General features: G+C 39.5%; 1 protein-coding gene across 1 annotated transcript; it reads right to left on the bottom strand.

The window, feature by feature from the left end:
- Nucleotides 1-17,275: 17,275 nt before the first annotated feature.
- Nucleotides 17,276-20,033, bottom strand: LOC128375495 (cytochrome P450 1B1-like). The gene has a single exon (XM_053335858.1). It carries the CDS (start codon nt 19,777-19,779, stop codon nt 18,187-18,189), a length of 1,593 nt encoding a protein of 530 aa, XP_053191833.1. The 5' UTR covers nt 19,780-20,033; the 3' UTR covers nt 17,276-18,186.
- Between the last annotated feature and the right edge of the window lie 269 nt (nt 20,034-20,302).

Here is a 20,302-nt window from a genome sequence, read left to right as displayed (position 1 = left end):
AGGGGAAAACACATCAAGTATGTCTCTTTCCTTTACTCTTCCAAGTGAGTTACTTCCTTGTCCTGTTCCATAAACCCCTGCCTACTCAATCAATGGTTTTGGCTGCACAAATTCTCATGTTGGCATCAAGCTGCTCTTGTGTTTAACTGTTTCTACATCCAGTGATAAATGTCCTTGGCTTTTATGGAATTCCATCAATCCAGTGCAGTCATTTCCCCAGTGTGAGTGTACTGTTTCCCATGCATGTTATAGTTGGCACGCTGAGCACCAAGGTCTGCTTACATGTAATTAGCACTCTTACAAATTAACACTCTTTGTGCTAAACAAATGTCTGCTTTATTTCCATTCACAGCATGAGTGAGTGCAATTTCTGGAAATGTGCTCTGCTAGGGCAAGTGCTGGCTACCCTAGTACATCACTCTTTTTCTGGCTTATTTTAAGAAATCATTTTTTCATTCTTTTCAGTCTGCTGATCGTTAAAGTCTCTATTTTTGGTAAATTCTCTAGAAAAGAAATGGCATTATCTTTACCGAACTGTGGCAGCCAAATTCAAGAGTACCAAAGCAACAATGTCACCTGTATGGTCAGAATTTAGCAGGGGAGAGTCACCGAAATGCTTTTTCTCACTCCCATTTAGTTGCTAATCCTTCCTAAATGGGCTAAATTGACAAACTAAATATTAGATTGGGAGAAAAGGAACAGTCCGTGAAAATGCTTATCTCTGTAATTGTGCTCCTGTTTTTAAAATAATTTTAATTTGTTATTGAATCTATTTCTTACGTATTGTTGTGAGGTACAGCTAGTATTTTGTACATTGTATTTGATGTATAAGTGATTAGACTTTTCTACATGACATACTAATTAGGCTGTTCATCTTGAACTTGCATGTGTTAGACTACATTTCAAGTCAAGTTATATAATACCAAATCACAACAGACGTCATCTCAGTGCACTGGTAGATGTTTCCACAGCAGATGAGTGTGATAGCTGCAGGCTCTCAGATTCAGATTCAGATCATTTTATTGTACCCTTAGATAAATTTGATACTCTGTCTCCCATTCTACTTTTGGATACTCTAGGAACCACAAGTAAGCCTGCATTCTGGGAGTATTCTAGTGAGGTAATGGGGTACTATGTACTCTTTAAATTATGATGGTGCAGGGAGCATTGCAGAGAAGCTAAAATGGGAGAAATCTGATCTCTCCATGATAGAGTGTTTCATAAAAGCTAAAATCATCAAATCATGTCTGGTTTTTAATAATGCCAATGGATACATGGATAATGAGTAACATCACTGTCATGCTATTACAACCACTGTGTGACCACACCAGCTTTATGAGTAGGGACATGGCCATCCACAAGTCACCACAACCATTAGGAAAACAGATGCATTGTGGGATGAAAGCAAGCCTACCAATGTGAGTAGTGATTAACATTTGGAGATTGCTTAGGCATGATTGCAATATGTTGATTCTTTTGCAGTGTTTTTTCAGTTCGATTGCATCTTCTCTACGCATTATGTAGCAGTAATGCTATCCCAGTCCCCATGTACTGTAGTTTCTGTGAATTAGTCGGCTAGAAATATATATTTTTCAAATGCCTGGAACTACAAAAAAAACTCATCAGGCTCTGAATTAGCAAAAAACACCCTGCTCTACCCAATAGTTCCAGCAGAGTTTCTTTAGCTTACGTTTTGTGATAATTCCCTGTGGGTTTGTGATTGTGAGCAATCCCACTCACATCATACATAGTAATTATATTATAAAATATGAATATGAATTAGTGAATTAGTGAAGCTTTAATATTTACTTTAAATATATATATTAAAAAAACACATTTACTTTAATTTGAAAAACTACCCTATTTTACCCTAGTTTTCAAAAAACAATGTTGAATGTACTCTGGTCCACCACACTGTATTTTCCCATGTCATCCACCTTCCATATGATGGAATTGGATATGACTGAACTGCAGTGTTAAGTACGTTTTTCCTGTGAAATCAACCGGTGACCTTTCTGTTCTTACTCAAACTTCACATGCTACACCAGGATCGGTACTACCTTTTATGACTCATCATAAATCAGCCTATGATGTACTACATGTTAATTCTTCTCTGCAGTCTGTTATGAAATGAGTGTGATGTCAGCTCCAGGCCAAACCAAATGGGTGCCATGGGATATGAGCGATGGAATTAAATGTTTTATTTTGTTTCGTTTTTTGTAGTTTTTTTTTTTTTAATTTTTTTAGTTGCGGGGTTGAAGAGGAGTGTTTTCTCAGCTGGTCCACTCAGGAGGATGCAGACGTCCCTTTGCACTCAAATGACCACATGTTCGCACTGGACCTAAAATACAGATGTATCCATTACGTCAGTCAATATTCACGCTTTGATACATTCAAGTTAGTCTGCTTCAATATTGGTGACCTACCACAAGTACTAAGACAGATGTCAAATATGCATACATGTCTGTTAGCCGGTACTGAGTCGCTTTATAGTCTGTCATGACTGCACTGAACTTGTCAGATATGTATGCATTTAGATCTTTTATAGGGAAGTTACTCACTGGATGTAAAAGTCTGTAAAATTTGCAGACATTAAAAGACATGATGCTGAACTAATTATAGGTTAGAGCTGGTTGTTAAGACTATTTAAAGGCAATAGCGATAAACTGTTAGGGTTGCAAGAAGTCCGGGTTTCTCGGTTTACAACGAATGCAATAACATTTATATGTTGTTTTTCCTCTTTTTCATTCCATGATGATGATCATATTTCCCAAGAAGAATATAACTAATATTACCTAAAATTAGAGTCTTGTCATTATTTTGAAAAGGGGCTGCTCAGGGATTAGGTCTGGGTTAAAGGTTTAGGATAAATGTAGAGCATTTTATTGTTACAGTTACTATTAATGCCTGAGGTTACAACTTTGACCATGAATCAATTACATGTCAACTGAGTGTGTGTGTGCAAGTGCGTCTCTGCAAGTGTGTTTCTGCACACCAGTATTTGCCTTTGTTTTACCCATATCCTTGTGCTAAAGACATTGGGTAGCTCGTTCTTTTTAAACGCTGTCTTGGACTGTTTTCAAACATGGCCACGTCCAGATACTCTACAGCCCATGTAATTCCCAATTTCCAACCTAACAACAATAAACGCAACAAGTGGTCTGCTCCAGTGTGTACATAGTAACCTATCTCAGAGAACACACATTGCTTCTCGAACTGGCAGGCTCCTATCTACATAAATTTTCTTGGGCAAAGTAAATTTCTCTCAGAACCAGAGGAAAAAAAGGGGGGCAAAGCAGAGTGTAGCTGTTGGCTGCGGCTTCTGGCAGCTCTCATGCCACTGTGATGCAGAGGGACTTGTGTTGCTGAGGTGGGATGGGGAGGTGGGAGGGAGGTAGAGAAGGCGAGAGAGAGCAGAATGTCTTATTTTTGCTGGCAGAGGCGAGAAGTGCTACCTTGGAGGCAGTTCTCTGCAGAGGCCTATACATCTTAGTTCTTGGCAGCCAAGCCGGCAGGGGGTGGGAGTGCGCGTGGGAGGAGTAAAAGGAAGGGAGAGCGCGAGAGGAGGGTTGGGGGTGGGGAGGGGGGTGCAGAGAAGCTGCTGGGGAGTCAGCCAAAGTCCAGAGCTCACTTAATGGGTTCTCCTCTGCTATGTGATCCGAGTTTGGAGAATTGGAGTAGACACCCTGACTCCTGTCTCCCTTGCTCTGCCTACTGAGAAGAGGTCGGCTCTAGATAGTCGTGGCAGGGATGGGATGAGGGGTTGTAGTTGCCTGTCTCAATGAAAATGCATGAGAGCACATTTCTTCTAGAGCAATTTAATAGAACATATAGTCAGGTGCTGTTTATGGGATGGAAGTCCCACTGTTTCTGGTACATAAATTTCCTGTCAGTTGTTCCCAGTCTTGGTCAAGAGACCTGTTGGACGCCTGTATAAATATTTCTGGGTGTAAAGTTTCTTATTGTCACAAGATGCTTCATTTTTCATAAACAATACCTCTTCTATTTCACACTGCGGGACCACCAGAGCAATAAGAGGACAATTATAATTAATCCTTCATCACTTTATTATTATTCAGAATCAAGTCATTTATCTTCATTTAAAGAAGTTGGTATCAGATACTTTTGAAATGATTTTCCTGTGTAAGGGTTTGGGCAAGGGGGTACAATTTACACGAACATGTAATTGTATTTGAAAGCTGAGCTGCAGCCCCATGTGAGCGGTCCCACATCTACTATGGTTCAGACAGAGGTAGCTCACCACAGATGTGTTAACTCCTTCTCTGCCTAAAGTGAATTATGTAATCACCAGGCGCTACTGTACTGATTCAGTCATTCAGATAGTTTAATGATTTAAATTGTTTAAGTTTATGTTTTAATGTAAACATGAAAGCTATAATTATTTCAAAAACATATCTTATTACCCACTCACTTTTAAAGCCTTGGCTTAGGATTATTATTGGGGTAATCAAGTTGAGCAAGCTCAACCAACTATTTCCAAGTATGGCAGGCAAAGAAGAGAGCTGTGTGCTTTGCAGAATGCACCTGCATGTCTCCCCTGCACTCTGTCTGAAGGTCTGGCACAGGCACAGCTTTCTTACATAATGCTATGAGATCACCCACAAAAGTTAAAATGCTGTAATAGGTATTTGTTGTCATCAGTCACATTGCATGGCTTTACACCCCAGTTAACAGCCAACAGGGTCTCACGGCAGTTTGTGAAATAGTCATGAAAAGTAATCTATAAATTCATGTACATGGTCATGAATTTTCCATTTTTTTGGGACACTCAACATGATTTTTAAACTAGTGTATTTCAACTGAAAGTATCTTTCATGCACCAGGTTTTTTTCTGTCAGTCAGGACATGGAAACCGTAACGAATCCTTCAATCCACTTAAATGATAATGTTACTAACCTTCTGTTGTCGTGGCAACTTAAACACCACAACAACAAAAATGTACCAACTTGTGGTTGGATACGTGGGCGAACAGTAGTCTGTTGCAGAACAGCCACCCATCTATCTAGCTGCCCAAACCATCCCGCCTACTCCAAATATGGAAATCTGTATCTGTCACCCAGACGTGGTGTAGGCACAAAGGATACTTCCAATGGAATTACATTAGTTGTACTGAGTATCATGAAAAAAATGGAAAATTTGTGTCCATGTACATGCACCTATAGAAGAAATTCCGTGACTATTGAATAGTTGTAAGACTGGGTTGTAACAACTTTGTCTAAATATCCGTTCAAGTGTGAGCTAATGTAACAGTATTCAGAAAATACCCCTATTTTGTAGAAATCTACACTGTTGTCAAACCATCACATTGACATGTCAGATTAATTTCTCTCTGGAATATGCAGTAGATACAATGGCATTGCACAAACAGTCTGAACACGATTGGCTTCTGTGTCCAGTTTTTTCCTCTGTGGATTTGAGCTCGGCTCCTTGCGCTGGAGGAGTGGAGGAACTGCTGGCCAAGTCCTCTAATGCTAGCAGGCTGAGTAAACGGTGTCTCCGGAACTTTGTGTTAGCCCCAGCATTTCCATAAGCACCTTTCATCCCCACTGTGTTATTCTTTATGATCCACACCTCCGCTCCAGCTCAAGGGGTCTTCCGGGACCTCTTTCCATCTCTGCATCCCTAGCGGCCCCCTGCACCCTCTCAGTCCCACACAAGGGTCCATTAGATGTATTGTCCTGCAAACCAGCTGATGGTTACTGCAATGAAACTTGCAGAGTTAAGGCACCAACATACACATATTTGACAAACTGTAGACATCTGCTGGGTGCTTGTTTAACTGAAAATTCATGTATGGTTCATCAACATTCATATTACCTCACAATCCACACAAATAGAACAGCTTCAGAGAGAACTGGGCTGGTTATGACACACAGATAGTCAGAAAAAGACAAGCCGATGTTGACCCGTCCTGGTTCATGTAAACCCATTAGCATTATGTCCCGCTGGTACACTATGTGCTGTCATGAAGCAAATGAGTGCTGAATAAAGCATAGGGTACATAGTGTCTTAGCATGTCTATGTGTATATGTGTGGGTGTTCTGAACTCCAGGAACCAGCTTCTTCAGATGTGACTGTCTGTAAGCAGCATAATTAAAGGGTTGTTGCTTTTATCAGATGTTTGCAAAAAAACAGTGCTGTAATATATGTCAGTAAAGCCTGAAATTTATGAGTGGAATTCCTAAAAAGTCAAGTTGAAATAAACTAAACTTGCTGCTGTTTGTGCTGTCCACATGTTAATTTTTTCTTCTTTCAGCAAACGTGAAGCCCCTCAAAATAGGCAATAGGAACTGAAATATAATATCTAACACTGTCAACGAGCATACGTGTTCCAAGCATGGACATTTCCAAGTCTTAACAGAGAAACGTATTTTCAGTAGAGTGGTCAGCTCCAGCAAAACCGTTATTCTCTCAGTGACTGAGGAAAGTCTGACAGGCAATCAGAGCCCACTACAAAAGGAGAACAAAAAAAAAAACTGAAAATGAATCCTTACAAATGCAAATAGCTCATTGCTAAATTGTTTTGGTCTGGCTTTAAGCATTGCCAAGAAAAGGGCTTGAAGTGGGATGGCGTGAAAGCGAGGGATGGAAGGAGAGGGGTTCTGCAGCAGCAAAGCGATGAATTATGGGTAGCTTGTTTGTCTAAGGAGCATGTGGCATTTTTTGTTGGGCAGGCAACTACAAGATATTTCATACCCAAATTCATTTACTAGAAATGTATCTCTACACCATGGAACTGAAGTAGGTCATGAGAGATGCAGGGAAATGACTCTTACTTCATTCATCATTTTTGATCATTAATGACAATTTCACAGCTGAACCTCACTTTTCAGTTCTTCCTGTGGGATATTGGATATGAAAGGCTGTATCTTCTTGATTGGCCTTGATGTCAATGATAACAACATGTTTCTCTCTCATTCTTACCAATGATTATAAAATATTACATATTCATTGGGTATTCAGATGATTACCCTCACTGTAAAGTGCCATGGCCACTGTTGCAGACCAGAGACACAGACTCTTGGACTGGCATAGACTCATTCTGTTTAGACTGAGATTAACTATTTGGTGCCAGTCATACAGTATGAAAAAGCATTACTGTCTCCATATGTTGTATATGTTTGCACTGGGCTATTTTTTGTGGTTTCAGTTAGGTCCATTAGTTTTTAATAAGGGTAATATTAATGCCACAGCATTCAATCATATTTTGGATAGAAGTGTGGTCTTTTTCATATTTTACCATCTCAATACCCCTGTGAACAAAGTCACGAAGTCCATGAATAAATGTTTGTGATTTGTTTGTGGAAGAACCCAACTGGCCTGCAGGGATCCCACACCTCATTTGCATCAATCACCATCACTCACCTGGATGAACTGGCCTGCTATGCCTTATCACCCACTACTTACATACAATCACAACAAGCATTACATAAATGGCATGCAGTCCAGTACACAAGCATTGGGCATGTAGCTAGCAGACAACAGCATCAGGTGATACAACAACAGAACAGGAGTTGCATACACAAGCAGTTAGACAAAAAGCAAAGCAAAACAGCAGCAGCAAGAATGCAAGAATATCCATGGGAAAGCAGTAAACAGCAGACGGGGAATATTAGTGGGTTGGGAAACAGCTGCATGTATCAGTGAGAATGTCCATCCATAATAAAGTCCTTGTAAGATGACATGGGGATACAATTGTCCAGCTAAATGTTTTTTTGCAGATTGTTCCAGTTTTTGGCTGCAGCAGACCAGAATGACGACCCACCAAATATGATATGTGTTTTGGGGATTTTTATTGGAATAGGGTGAGCAGAATGGGTGTTGTAGGCAGCAGATGTGGTTTGCAACAAGTGACACAGGTGGAGGGTGGGGTGGTTTTGGGAGGGGGGACAGAGAGAGGATTCATGCTTTGTAAATATGCATGAACCAATGAATATTACGACAGGTGTGCGAGGATGGCCGGTTGACAGAGGAATAAAGAGTGTAGTGGTGCATTTTGAAAGGGTGCATTTGTACATATGTAGCAAACTGGATAGCAGTGTGATAGAGAACGTTATGCTTCTGGAGTGCGCTGTTGCATGCTGACCTATATAATAGTGTCACCATAGTCTAACATGGGAAGGATGGTAATTTGAACAAGAGTTAATAAAGAAAAGGGATTGTAGTTGGATCTCATTTTGTACAAGAAGCCAATTTTAGATTTGACCTTAGACTGATATTGTGTGAGAAGGAAAGAGTGCTCTCCAATCAGATACCCAACTATTTGTTTTCAGTGACCTAAAAGTGCCCTTCTCACCAATCCCTATGACCTTGGTCTTGGTGGTGTTTAGCATGAGGTTTAGGATGGAGAAGGCCTGTTGGACCCTAAGGAAGTTCATCCTGCAGTTATGTAAGAACTGCATCTGGGGAGGGACCAATGGCATAAAGGATGTGTCGTCAGCATAAAGGCGGATAGATGAACCTCCAACACAACACAGAACAAGCCATGTTATTTATTTATACAGAAAATAGTGTGGGACCTGGGTTCAAGCCCTGGGGTACACCTCAGTGCTGCCCAGCCTACCAAGAAGGAAAGTGATTAATAGTGTCAAAGACCTTAGTTAAATCAATAAAGGTTGCTGCACAATATTGTTTAGAGTGTAAAGCAAAGGACACTGAGTACTTTGAGGGTTGAAAATGACAGAATATTATCAGCATCCAGATAAATAGTAAGTTGCTTATTTACAACACTTTTGTTAAAAACAATGTAATATAGAGATGGGCTCCTTAGACCCAGCTGTTTTTTAGTGTCCTCATCCTCAGAAAAGGAAAGGCTTTGTAAGAGAGATAGGGTGAGAGGCTTCAGGTAAGTTGGGTAGTGGGCTTAAGGGAAAATAACTATTGGCCAGACAGATTAATAAAACCGGCCTTTATGAAATGCTGATTAATAATTCGGGCAATATGCACCTTATCAGAGACTATAATGTTGTTCACATTAAGTGATAATGGCAGCTGAATAGGTTTATTTTTCCAGAATCTTTTTGGGTTAGAGCCACAGAGAGAGAATTTCTCAGCAGTGGGTTTTTTTTGTTGAAGGAGCACTGCAAGCTCATGGTCAAGGGCATGCTTGTTGAGAATGGCACTGAAAAGATCACAAACGAATTCCATGCATCATTTACAGAGGTGATCAGCCTGACTCCAAACTATTCCACATTGGCCATGTCATGTAAAAAGGCTTGTTCTTTGAGATTCGTTTACGACTGATCTGGACAGGCTGTCTACATACTTCTTGCCATAGAGTGTACACTCAAATTGATTTCCAAACTTCATTCACTTGATAAAAGAGACTTTTGCACACTTAGATCAGTGCAGTATTTCACTTAATTTTGAGCTTTTGGTCTATCAGACTTTTATCAGAGCACATGTGATTTCATAATGAACAATCAGGTAAAAATAACTTATCCTATTCTAATCATTGGCAGTATGCAATGGGAATCAGGCTTGAGCCATCATAAATGAGAGATCCCCAGATCCCCAGATCTATCAGAAAAAAAACATCTCAAAACAAAAATAGAATAAAGAGCTATGGAGGGTGTCAGGTGAAGGCCATCATGATCCATAGACCTCAAATTCTACACCAGAAATAAAGAAAAGAAACAATGGACAGATGGTGTCAAATGACCCTGTACAGTATGACACACTTGTAGGTATGTATGCACATTGTAACTTTAAAAGTCTAATGATTTTCTCCCTCAGTTGAAATAAGCTCTCTAGTGCCTCAGTATTTGTTTTGTTGTCATGTTTTGCTTGTCTGGTAACATGCCAGTTTGTCTGCAAGGTCTAATTTGATGCTGAGCTGTGGTGCACGCTAAAGAGTGTTTGTTTTGCCAAGAGGACATGGTTTGACTTTGTCTGGCATGTGCCATGCCTTGCTTTCTGTATATTTATCTATAGAGCACAACATGGTATAAATGTATGTTCACTTAGTAAAGCAAATCAGAATTAACATTAAATACCAGGGACTTTTTTGTTCTTACATCCTTTAAAGGCATTGCTTTTTAAATAAATAAATAAATATAGATGTCTCTGCATGTCTTTTAGTTATCTTGAAGACTCTCTCACACTCATGCATGAGCTATCTCTCCGTTGAGCTTTTCCAACATGATCATGTTACTTGAGAAAATACACAGAGCAATAATCTGATTTATTTCCTCCTTTTTCAAAACAAATCAGATATGTCTCCTCCTCAGAGACAGTTCTATGTGCCTCTTCAAGAGGTTCCAGTCTGGGCTACACAAAAGTGGTGCCAGTGGTTCTTTAGTGCATAAGCAGACACTGCTATCTCTGACACTGCACAAGATTGATGGCGTCTTGAAGGTGCCGGACCTACAAAGAGGCACCAAATACTCACCCTTTAAAGGTCCACCAGGACTGATTTATCATGAGATAAATGAGATCATGAGTTATTTGTAGGATACATACTATAGTAATCTAATTTGTTTTCTAGGTTTGGCAAATGAAGAGCGAGTTTTTGTGTTTGCTTGAGTTAAATCCTGCCAGGTCATGTTGTTCTTAATAGAAAATAAGGAAGTACAGCTGTTTAGACAAAGACACTGGAGAATGTTAATAATGAAAATGTGGTTTGTTAGCTTTCTTAGCCACATCACAATGTTGCAGTGCACACGGGAAAAAGTGGAGAAGCTATGTTGTAAATCCTGACATGACCTCAGGTTTGGTGATGGAAAGACAGTCTGCAGGAAAAGGAGAGGAGGTGCAAACTTCTCAACCACCATAGCCTCCACATCCTTTCATTTCTCTCCACTCTATGAATATCATAGAGACAGCGCTTCCTGCATTGGCAGTCAGAATTTGTCATTTAACATAAATGACAGGAGACAGGGTTGTTCAGTTTCCATATCAAACAACACTGCTTAAACACAGTTAATATTAGTGACTGTGTCAGACCGTGATGTGAACTCCATGAACAAAAAACACATGCTAGCTGTTTGCTCATGCTGACAGACACGGATCACTTCCTCCTGCACTTCCTGAAAATAATGTTGTGTTTTATGGAAAGAAATGTGGCAAATGGAACTGCACAATGTGTTATTTCATATCAAAGGTCCTTTCCTTGCCACCGCTCCAAAACGCAATCCTAGCACGGACCAAACAACAAGAACTAACTGTCCCACCCTATAATAATGAGTTGGGTAATTGTTTATTAAAAGGGTCACTCCACATGTCTTTATGATGGTTGCATGAGGTTGTATTCCAAAACATAAAATAAAGGGTCACTAATTGTTTGTCAGTACTGTGTTAGAATAAAGACGGGACATACTAAACTTAAATGTGGCACACATTGATTATGATGTAAACTGGAACAATATTATAAGTCCTGCTTAATGTTTATGTCTATGACATAATTCCACAGGGGGGTTTCAAAAGAGGGGAAACATTATTCTGAGCTAACCAGTGGAACATCACGCAAAAACTGTGGAATATATTACATGCAAAGTACATCTTTTTCCATTTTCTTTTGGACACAATTAAGTTCTTTGTGCAGTGCAAAGTGCTCTGATGACAGGATGACAGCATTTTAAATGTGCAGCATCAGTTTAGGAAGGGATCAAGATTATTCAGGCAGAAACTGTCAATTTTCCTTTTGGAGTCAAATGACCATAGCCACAAGGTTTCTGTAAACTGAGGCAAAACATCTTCTAATATAAATACACTTGTATGAATAGAGAGATGTAAGGCAGAGTATGTGTTGACCTCAATCATGTTTATTTGACTTGGAAATTTCACCTTTCCCCAGTGTGTTCTCTTGGAAAAAAGTTTTATAGTTACTTTGCACAACCCCCCCCCCCCCCCCCCCCCCCCCCGCCCCTCTCACACACACACACACACACACACACCAGAAGCTATTTACTCTTGTTATTCAAAGAAAAATGTTTTCTGGGTTACTTACTTCCAATTTTTTATGCAACAGAATGATTAATGATCTACTCTGGCACTTGGGTCAGATTGAAGAGCATGCAAAATTACAGTCGTATTAGTTGTCTGCAAAATTTTGGATTTAGATTGAAGCTGTGGTCATCATATTGGTGTTGAGGATGGTGTTATAGGAAAGACTGGCTGAATTAGAACACCAGCCAATATTCAGACACAATGTTCCACTGTGTTTCAGCAGATGATGGCAATGGACAGGGGGAAGAGATTTTTTGGAGAAATGCATTTGTCTGCTTCCAAGTAACTCTACCTTACTGCGTGTCATCTAACAAACAGTGACTGCAGTTTGCATGTAAAAAACCTCCAGCAGAGCGTGGAGTGCTGAGCTGTGTCTGGCGGTAGCGGAGAGAACCTTGTGGGAGGTCAATCTGTGGCTTTGCGTACGTGCAGAATGTGAATAAACTCAGAGCTGAAAAACTGTCAGACTGTACACATTTTTTTTTCCTTCAAGAGGTGAAACTCGGCAGGTCGAGGGCTGCAGGGTATGTGGAGCGGAGAGTGAGGGACTCGGGATGAAAGGGAGTCTTTCAGTTGGACAGATTTCATGGATGTTTTGGGAAGCACTGATGGAAACGGGGGAGGTCAGGCTGCCCATTCCTCCCTCTGAGGTCCTTGGCAGAGCAAAGACAGAGAGAGAGAGAGAGAGGGGGCGAGAGCTTGTAGAGTACAGAATGTCTTCACCCAATTCTGTATAAAGCTCAGTGAAAACAAGCCTTCTTTAGCATTCACCCACAGTGCTGTCCCTGCACGTAAGCAGGTAGACCCTGAGCCACTCACTGAGGCAAAGCTCCCATGGGACAGAGAAGGAGGTATAAAAAGAAAAGCAGGGATAAAAATGATAAGCTGCTAACATTTTACATGTATGTTTCATGCTTACAGCAAGGTCTGAGCATTGGATGGTTTGGGATTTCCTAAAATAAAGAAAGTGGAATGGAAACTGTTACCACCTCAAGTCAGTTTCTTGACTACATTCATTGGAATAGATATAAATCTTATATGATTTTTTCCAATACTAACAGTGTTTTAATTACCCTTGGAGACACTATAACAAACACAGGTTGTGAGTAGCATTTGATGGTGATGAAAATTGTCTGGCAGTCATCGCATCGGTATGTGGGAGTTCAAACATGAGAAAGTTAACAGACAGTGGTGAAAGACATTCCCAGATTGTGTGCTTAAGTAAAATCACTAGTACAACATTTTAGTAACAGTACTCACAAATAGTAATACTTCACTCAAAATGTTACTTAAGTAGAGAAGTATTATTACATTTTAAAAAATTAAAGTATTAAATTCAAATTAATTGATTTAATGAATGATTTTGATAATTTGATGTTTTTTATACATAGAATCTTAATCTGAAAAGTAACTATAGGTGTCAGATGCATGTAGTGCAGTAATAAATACAACACTTCCCATTGAAATGCAAGGGAATAGAAGTTTAACTTAGCTGACAATGATAATATTCAAGTAGAGTACAAGTTCTGTACCTTCATTTTACCTCTGTTTAACTTAAGTATAGTACTCAAGTAAGTGAACTTTTAAAAATCATTTTCCACCACTTTTACCAGAGCTCCAACAAGGCAAAGTTACCAGTGCCATTATTGCATGTTAAATCAGAGCAACACACAATTAAAAGTTTGGACACACTTCTCATTCAAGTGAATAGAAAGGTTTTTACTGGTACCCAAGCCACAACAAAAAAGTAACAACATGGGTTACAGAATGAAATTGATCAAGGGATGTGACACACACATGGGATGACAAATACTGCTGATTGCATACCACGGCACCTCAAACTTAAGACAAGGCAAGGCAAGTTCATCTGTATAGTACATTTCAACAAGGCAATTAAAACATTTACATAAAACATTAAAAGCATTAAGTGTAAAATTTACACATTATAAAAGGTCATTTAAATACAATTAAAATAGTGATTTAAGACTTAAGAGGATAAGAAATAAAAATAAGCTAAAGCAGAATAAGACAAAAAAAAAGATAAAATACAAGACTGAAGATTAGCAGTCTAAGAAATGAATCAAAAGGCTCAAAAATTGATTTAATAAAAGACAGTAGCAAATAGAAAGGTCTTCAGCCTTGATTTAAAGGAACTGAGAGTTGCAGCAGACCTGCAGTTACCGGGAGTTTGTTCCAGATGAATGCTGCTTCTCCATGTTTAGTTTTGACTCTGGGATAGAAAGCAGACCTGGTCCCAGATGGCCTGAGAGGTCTGGATGGTTCATAAGGTAGTAAAAGATCAGAAATGTATTTTGGCCCTCAACCATTCAGTGCTTTATAAACCAACAGTTGTATTCTGAAATAAATTCTCAGACAGACAGGAAGCCAGTATAAATATCTGACAACTGGAGTGATATGATCCACTCTCTTGGTCTTAGTGAGGACTTCAGCAGCAGCACTATGATTCAGCTTCAACTGTAACAGATTTTTTTAGGGAGACCTTATGGTTGAATTTACAGAAGATAAATGCATGGACAATTTTTCAAAATTCTGATGAGACGTAAGTCCTTTCTGCTTGATACATTTTTCAGGTGATAGTAGGCAGACTTGGTAATTATCTTAATATGGCTGGTGATTAAAGCTGAGCACTAACTTTTAATTGTTCTTCCTTGGCTCCAAAAATAAATAAAAATAATCTCCTGATTATATAGCTATGTAAATTTGTGTGCTATCTACATAATTGTGGTAACACATTTTGTTGTTTCCCATTATCTGAACAAGTGGGAGCATGTAGATGTTGAACAGCAGAGGCCTCAGAATGCAGCCTTGGGGGACCCCACTTCATTTTGTCTGCTCAGATGTCTAATTACCTATAGAAATGAAATAGTCCCTGTCCTTTAAACCTGAACCTTGACATATAAATAAAAATCTGTTACTGTCAAGCCCTTGCCAAATGAGTCCACACATTGCTGATCATGTCTATCACCACCAAATAAATCTCTCTGCATTTTACAGTATACTAGTGAATCTGGTGTTGGATTTGACATTCCTCTCCTGGCTGGCTGGCTATCCACAGTTTTGCAGCTGCAACAGTAGTGACAGAGAAGGCTACAGTGGAGCCTATGACGCAAGCACGTATCGACAGTGTTTGTGTAATAACTCTTACTGCACTCACAGAAAGGGGTGACAAAGGTCCCACACCCCAGCTTTAAGTAAGATTCAACCCAGTTTAGTCTGTGCCAGAAAGTCCCACCCACTTTTACAGTTGGTCTAGTAATATGTTGTGGCGAACCATGCTGAATCCAGCGATGAGATACTGTAATACTAAGACTGAAATTCTGCCACTGTCTGTGTTTAAATGGACGTCACTGAAGACATGATCAGTGTCAGTGCTGTGGTGTGGTGTGGTTGACTGGAAGACATCAAAACTGTTGTTTAGTGCTGTTTCAGTGATTTTACTTAAAAACAGGAAGCTATAATTGTTCATTAGTGAGGTATCTAAATTGCTCTTTTGAAAAAAAGCTTGACAGAATAGCAGAATATTAAGACAGCAGGAGGAGGATGTCAAATGTTGTATAATGTCCTCCAAGTTATTACAGTTGATCAGAATCAAAATGATGTCACTGGTATTTTAATTGGTTTTAAGGAACACAGGGACAACATATTTTCTGAATTTTGTCAGTGAAGGAGGAGGCAAATTCATTGCAGGCCCTGGGAGATTGAAGTTCAGAGGCTACTTATACAGGAGGGTTTGTTAGCCTAATGACAGTATAAAAAAAAAACAAGGCTTAGCATTATTATTGATTTTAGTGATGATGTCAGTTCCAAATTATAAATGCGATGTCTCCGAAGATTTGTTTTTCACCACCTGCGAACCAAAGACTACCTTCACCTTGGTGGGTTCAATTGCATTAGTAACATTAATAACATTAGTAATTTTAGAATTGAAATTTTCTACAAGCTCATTGACTAAGACCCAAGAGAGGGCAGCTGTGAAAGAAAAGGCCTGAATAAATATTTCACTGGTGTTTTCAGTGAAAGACCGTTTGTGATTACCTCTGTTTGAACATTTGTGTGCATGGAGATAATACTTTAAAATCAAACACAGGAATGATCAGAGAGAGCAACATCAGCCACCACAATGTTAGAAATGTCAGATCCTTGGAGATGATAAAATCCAGAGTCTACCCCTTATTGTGTGTGGGTCATATGCTGAGTTAGTCCATACTTATCAAGAACACAGGTTTTTAGTGCCTCTGTCCTAGGGGTTGTTAACATGGACGTTAAAATCACCAACAACAATAACTACACACTCGGAGTCAATCCAGATTATACTCAGCAGTTCAGCGTATTTGAAATGTTTCGCAGTATTCAGACAGATATTTTGGAACGTAGCTTGAGAAGAGTACTTCAATTGAAGAGCCACATATTCAACATAAGCAAAATTTCCATAAGACATCTGTTTGCATTGGAGAGACTCATTAAACAAAATGGCAACTCCACCTCTTTTCTAAGTTGGGAGGGGTTGACTCAATAAGAACAGCTGCACTGTTGTCTTGATCTAACCAAGTTTCTGTTAAAAACATAAAATCAACATCGTTCTTAATAATAAAATGATTGATTAAATGTATTTCCTGCCAAAGACGTGACATTTGATAAAGCTAAATTTAGTGTGATAAAAACATTATCTGCCCAGTTTTTTGACACAGACTGGGGCTGACGAGGAATGGATGCTGTATTTGATAAATGTGCAGATTTGTCAGATTCACCATTATTTTTCTATTACCTATCAAGTTACTGGCACACTGGACCTTGTTCTTTCGTGGGATGTGTCATGAGTACCATTAGGCTTGCATTAGACTGGACCCGGAAGACATCCATTTGGATTTGCTGTATTTTGTACACAAATAATAATAATAAGACTCATGATATTTTGAGGACTTTAATGTAGTTATTCATGATTCACTCCTAATCCTAAATGGCAATGTTTTATGTCTCTAGTCTTTTATGACCTATACCTTTAATTACTTATGATTTAAGTTAAAGTGATGAATAGTAGCTTTGTATTTTGGTAAATGGGCGTTAACTGTGACTTGGCTGAATCTGAATGGGTTTGATAAGAAAAAAAAAGCATTGCAGTCAAAAGTACAGAGTGAACCACATTAAACATGGATGGCTATTGCCTGTACTGTGAGTACTTTGCTGTGAGTGAGTCACTGCCTGCTTGTCAGGAATTGACCTCTCTGGCCTCTGTGAGTCTTAACGCTTTCACTGCTCTGGATGATGCAGCCCACAGAATCACTTATAAATCAAAACAAATATTTATTGTCCATTTAAAGCTTTAGTCACAATGTAGAGTACATATATTACACAGGACTGTCATGTTCATTATGGAAACATTATTTATTTATTCTATACAGCTCACTGCTCAGACAATGTGGTTTTCATCAAAAGCCATTTTATAGAATGATGCATATGTGCAGTAAAGAAATAAGACAGTTTAACCAACAATTGAAATTAGTGGCTTTTTAGACATATGACTTGAGTTATTATAAGTATTACGCACAATTTATTTGCACACCGTATTTGTATTTAGCTTAAACATGAAAGGTTCAGTACATACAAAGATAATTGAGTGCCTGGATGAATAATTGTTCAATTGAGACTGAACAGCTGGCACATCATTTCTCTCTGTCAGCAAAAAAAAAGCACTGAAGTGAAATCTATTCATCATCATCAGTTTATATTGCAATTTAGGGTTACTCCACCAAATACCCTCATATAAATAACAATACATACTTAAGGTTTATTATGAACTGTGGTTTTTTGGCCACCACATCAAAGTTTTCATAATATTTTTTCTGTTTGTCACATGATGTAGCACAGCCAGTACATATATATATTTAGGTTTTCTCAGTCTCTTGCAGTCACAAATTATGAGAGTGAAATTGCTTAAACAGTTTAGATAAGACTCACATGCCTTACAGGGTACTTTTTATACACAAACTGACATACTTTGTGACAGTGAATTCAGTTAGAATTTTAAATGTCAGAAGAAAAAAGAAAGCTTATCATTTGATCCTAACTGAACAATGCATTTTTGAAGTTAATAACAGCTAGCTTATTACACAAAAAATCTCTGTGATGCAAGACATGAATATTTATTTTAGAATACATACCTTATATTACATTGCTGTTGGAGAAAAAGTTTTATTGGACTTAAGGTAATTCTCCCCTGAGTTTGGCAGTGATCTTGTAATCTAAAGGTTTCAGTGTTAAACCATAGGAGCAGTTTAGAGACAGGTCCTCATCGGGGCATTTTTCAAAGCTACATTGGTGAAGAAGAATTGCAAAGAACAAAAATATCTCTACTTTGGCAATCTGGTCCCCAATACATCTTCTCTTCCCTGCTGAGAAGATCATAACATTGTTGGTGAGATCTTTGTCCAGGGAGCCATTTTCGTCTAGGAAGCGTGAGGGGTCAAAGATATGTGGATCCTTCCACTTCAGGGGGTCATGATTGATGGACCACTGATTGATGAAGACCACCATGTCTTTGGGGATGTGGAGACCTTCGATAATGACGTCTGAGGTTGTGGAATGAGGGATGGTGACAGGCACAAAGCTGGTGAATCTCATTGTTTCATATATGAAGGCATCTAGGTAGGCCAGACAACTTCTGTCCTCCACAGATGGCAGCCTGTTTCGCCCCACCACCTTGTCAATGAGCATGTGGAGTTTTGTTTGGAGTTCAGGATATTTTGCCAAAAGAAGGATAATCCAGTGAAGAGCAGTGGAAACAGTATCTAGACCTGCACCAATCAAATCTGCCACTGTTCCATCCGTGTGGCTTTTGGTGAGTCCATTGTCATTGTCAGCCTTATCAATTACACCAATAATGGCATCACTCATATCCCTCGTCACCTCTGGATCATAGGTATTTCTGTGCTCTTCCACCTTACTCTGGATAAACCCAAAGAACTCTTTGTTCAGGGTTTTAAAGTTCTTGAAGACGCTGCGGACTGGATTTGGGAAAGACTGAAGCCATGGCATTACGTCTACCAAGCTGCCAGCCCCGACTGTCTCTCCAAACTTGTCCAACCTCTGTAACATAGCTCTAAACTCAACCTCATCATGTCCATAACGTTTTCCAAAGCACAAGGCACAAATCACATTAGCTGCAGCTACTGTCAGCTCATGGGCAGGGTTGAAATACTGGCCCTGAGCACTGAGTTTAAGGAAAATCTCAACTAGTTCTGTGGCTTCAGCCGCAATTTGCTGCTCAAAGGCTTTTTTGGTCTGACTGTTGGCAGATGAAAATGCTCTGATTGTTGATTGAGCAATCTTCCTGTGCATCTTCCACTGTTTGCTGTAATTGGTGAAAGTCATACTATTTCCCCCTGCGACAGCCTGAAAAGACACAAAGTTTGGTCTGCCTGCAAATTCTGTGCTGTGCTGTATCAGAGCCTGACGTATTGCCTTGTCTCCATTCAAAACCACAACATCGCTGCAACCTAGTCGTATCTGGTACACATTGCCATATTTCTTGGCTAGTTTGGCAAAGGTAATGTGAGGCATTTGGCCCAGCTGCATGGCGTTGCCGACCACGGGCCAGGCGAAGGGTCCTGGCAGTCTTCTTTTCAGCCTCAGGTTCCTGACCCACAGACAGGCTTCCAGACAGAAGAGGAAAATAAAGGAGGCAACCAGAGCCGGCTGGACCTGTCCACTCCATTCTCTGATGATGCTGCTGCCCTTCACACCAAACTCAGTGTCCATTTGAGCCATTGTATTATCTTGTTGTTCACCTATCATCCACTGCGTCCAAGAAAAAGGCAATTTTCACTTAAAACTGGAAACCATTTCAAGTTCTTCTTAGTAGAGTCTTAAATATATTAAAATACTCTTTTTGTTGTTGTATATTATAATCAGATTGACAAAAACAGCTGTACCAAAAAAAAGACTCCAAGCAGCACTCACATGCCGTCTCACCCCTCCTCTACAGAAGTCAGTGAGATGAGCTCGATCAGGTTGAGTGGTTGTCTGTAGCGTTGCGCGTCTTCAGATGACCACTTTCGAAGAATGCAGATTCAAGCCTTAACACTTCGCTTATATGTATCTCTATGGTGGGAGGGGTCAGCGACTCAGGTTTTTTATTATCTCTCCCCTCCCATTTTGACCACAGTCTGCAGACCTTAGTCCTATTCCCACTCAGGCCTGCTTCCAGCAGCGTCCCTTGTAGGATGACGGAAAAGGAGAGCAGCTACTTAATAGGTCCTGTTGCCAAAAACTACAGATTTACAGTTTTATTGCCAAAGAACATAATAGAGATTACCAT

Source organism: Scomber japonicus, chromosome 16 (genome assembly GCF_027409825.1).
Source record: "Scomber japonicus isolate fScoJap1 chromosome 16, fScoJap1.pri, whole genome shotgun sequence".
NCBI classification, from domain to species: domain Eukaryota; kingdom Metazoa; phylum Chordata; class Actinopteri; order Scombriformes; family Scombridae; genus Scomber; species Scomber japonicus.
The sequence above is the reverse complement of the archived record's forward strand: the minus strand, read 5'-3'. Positions and strand labels throughout refer to the sequence as shown.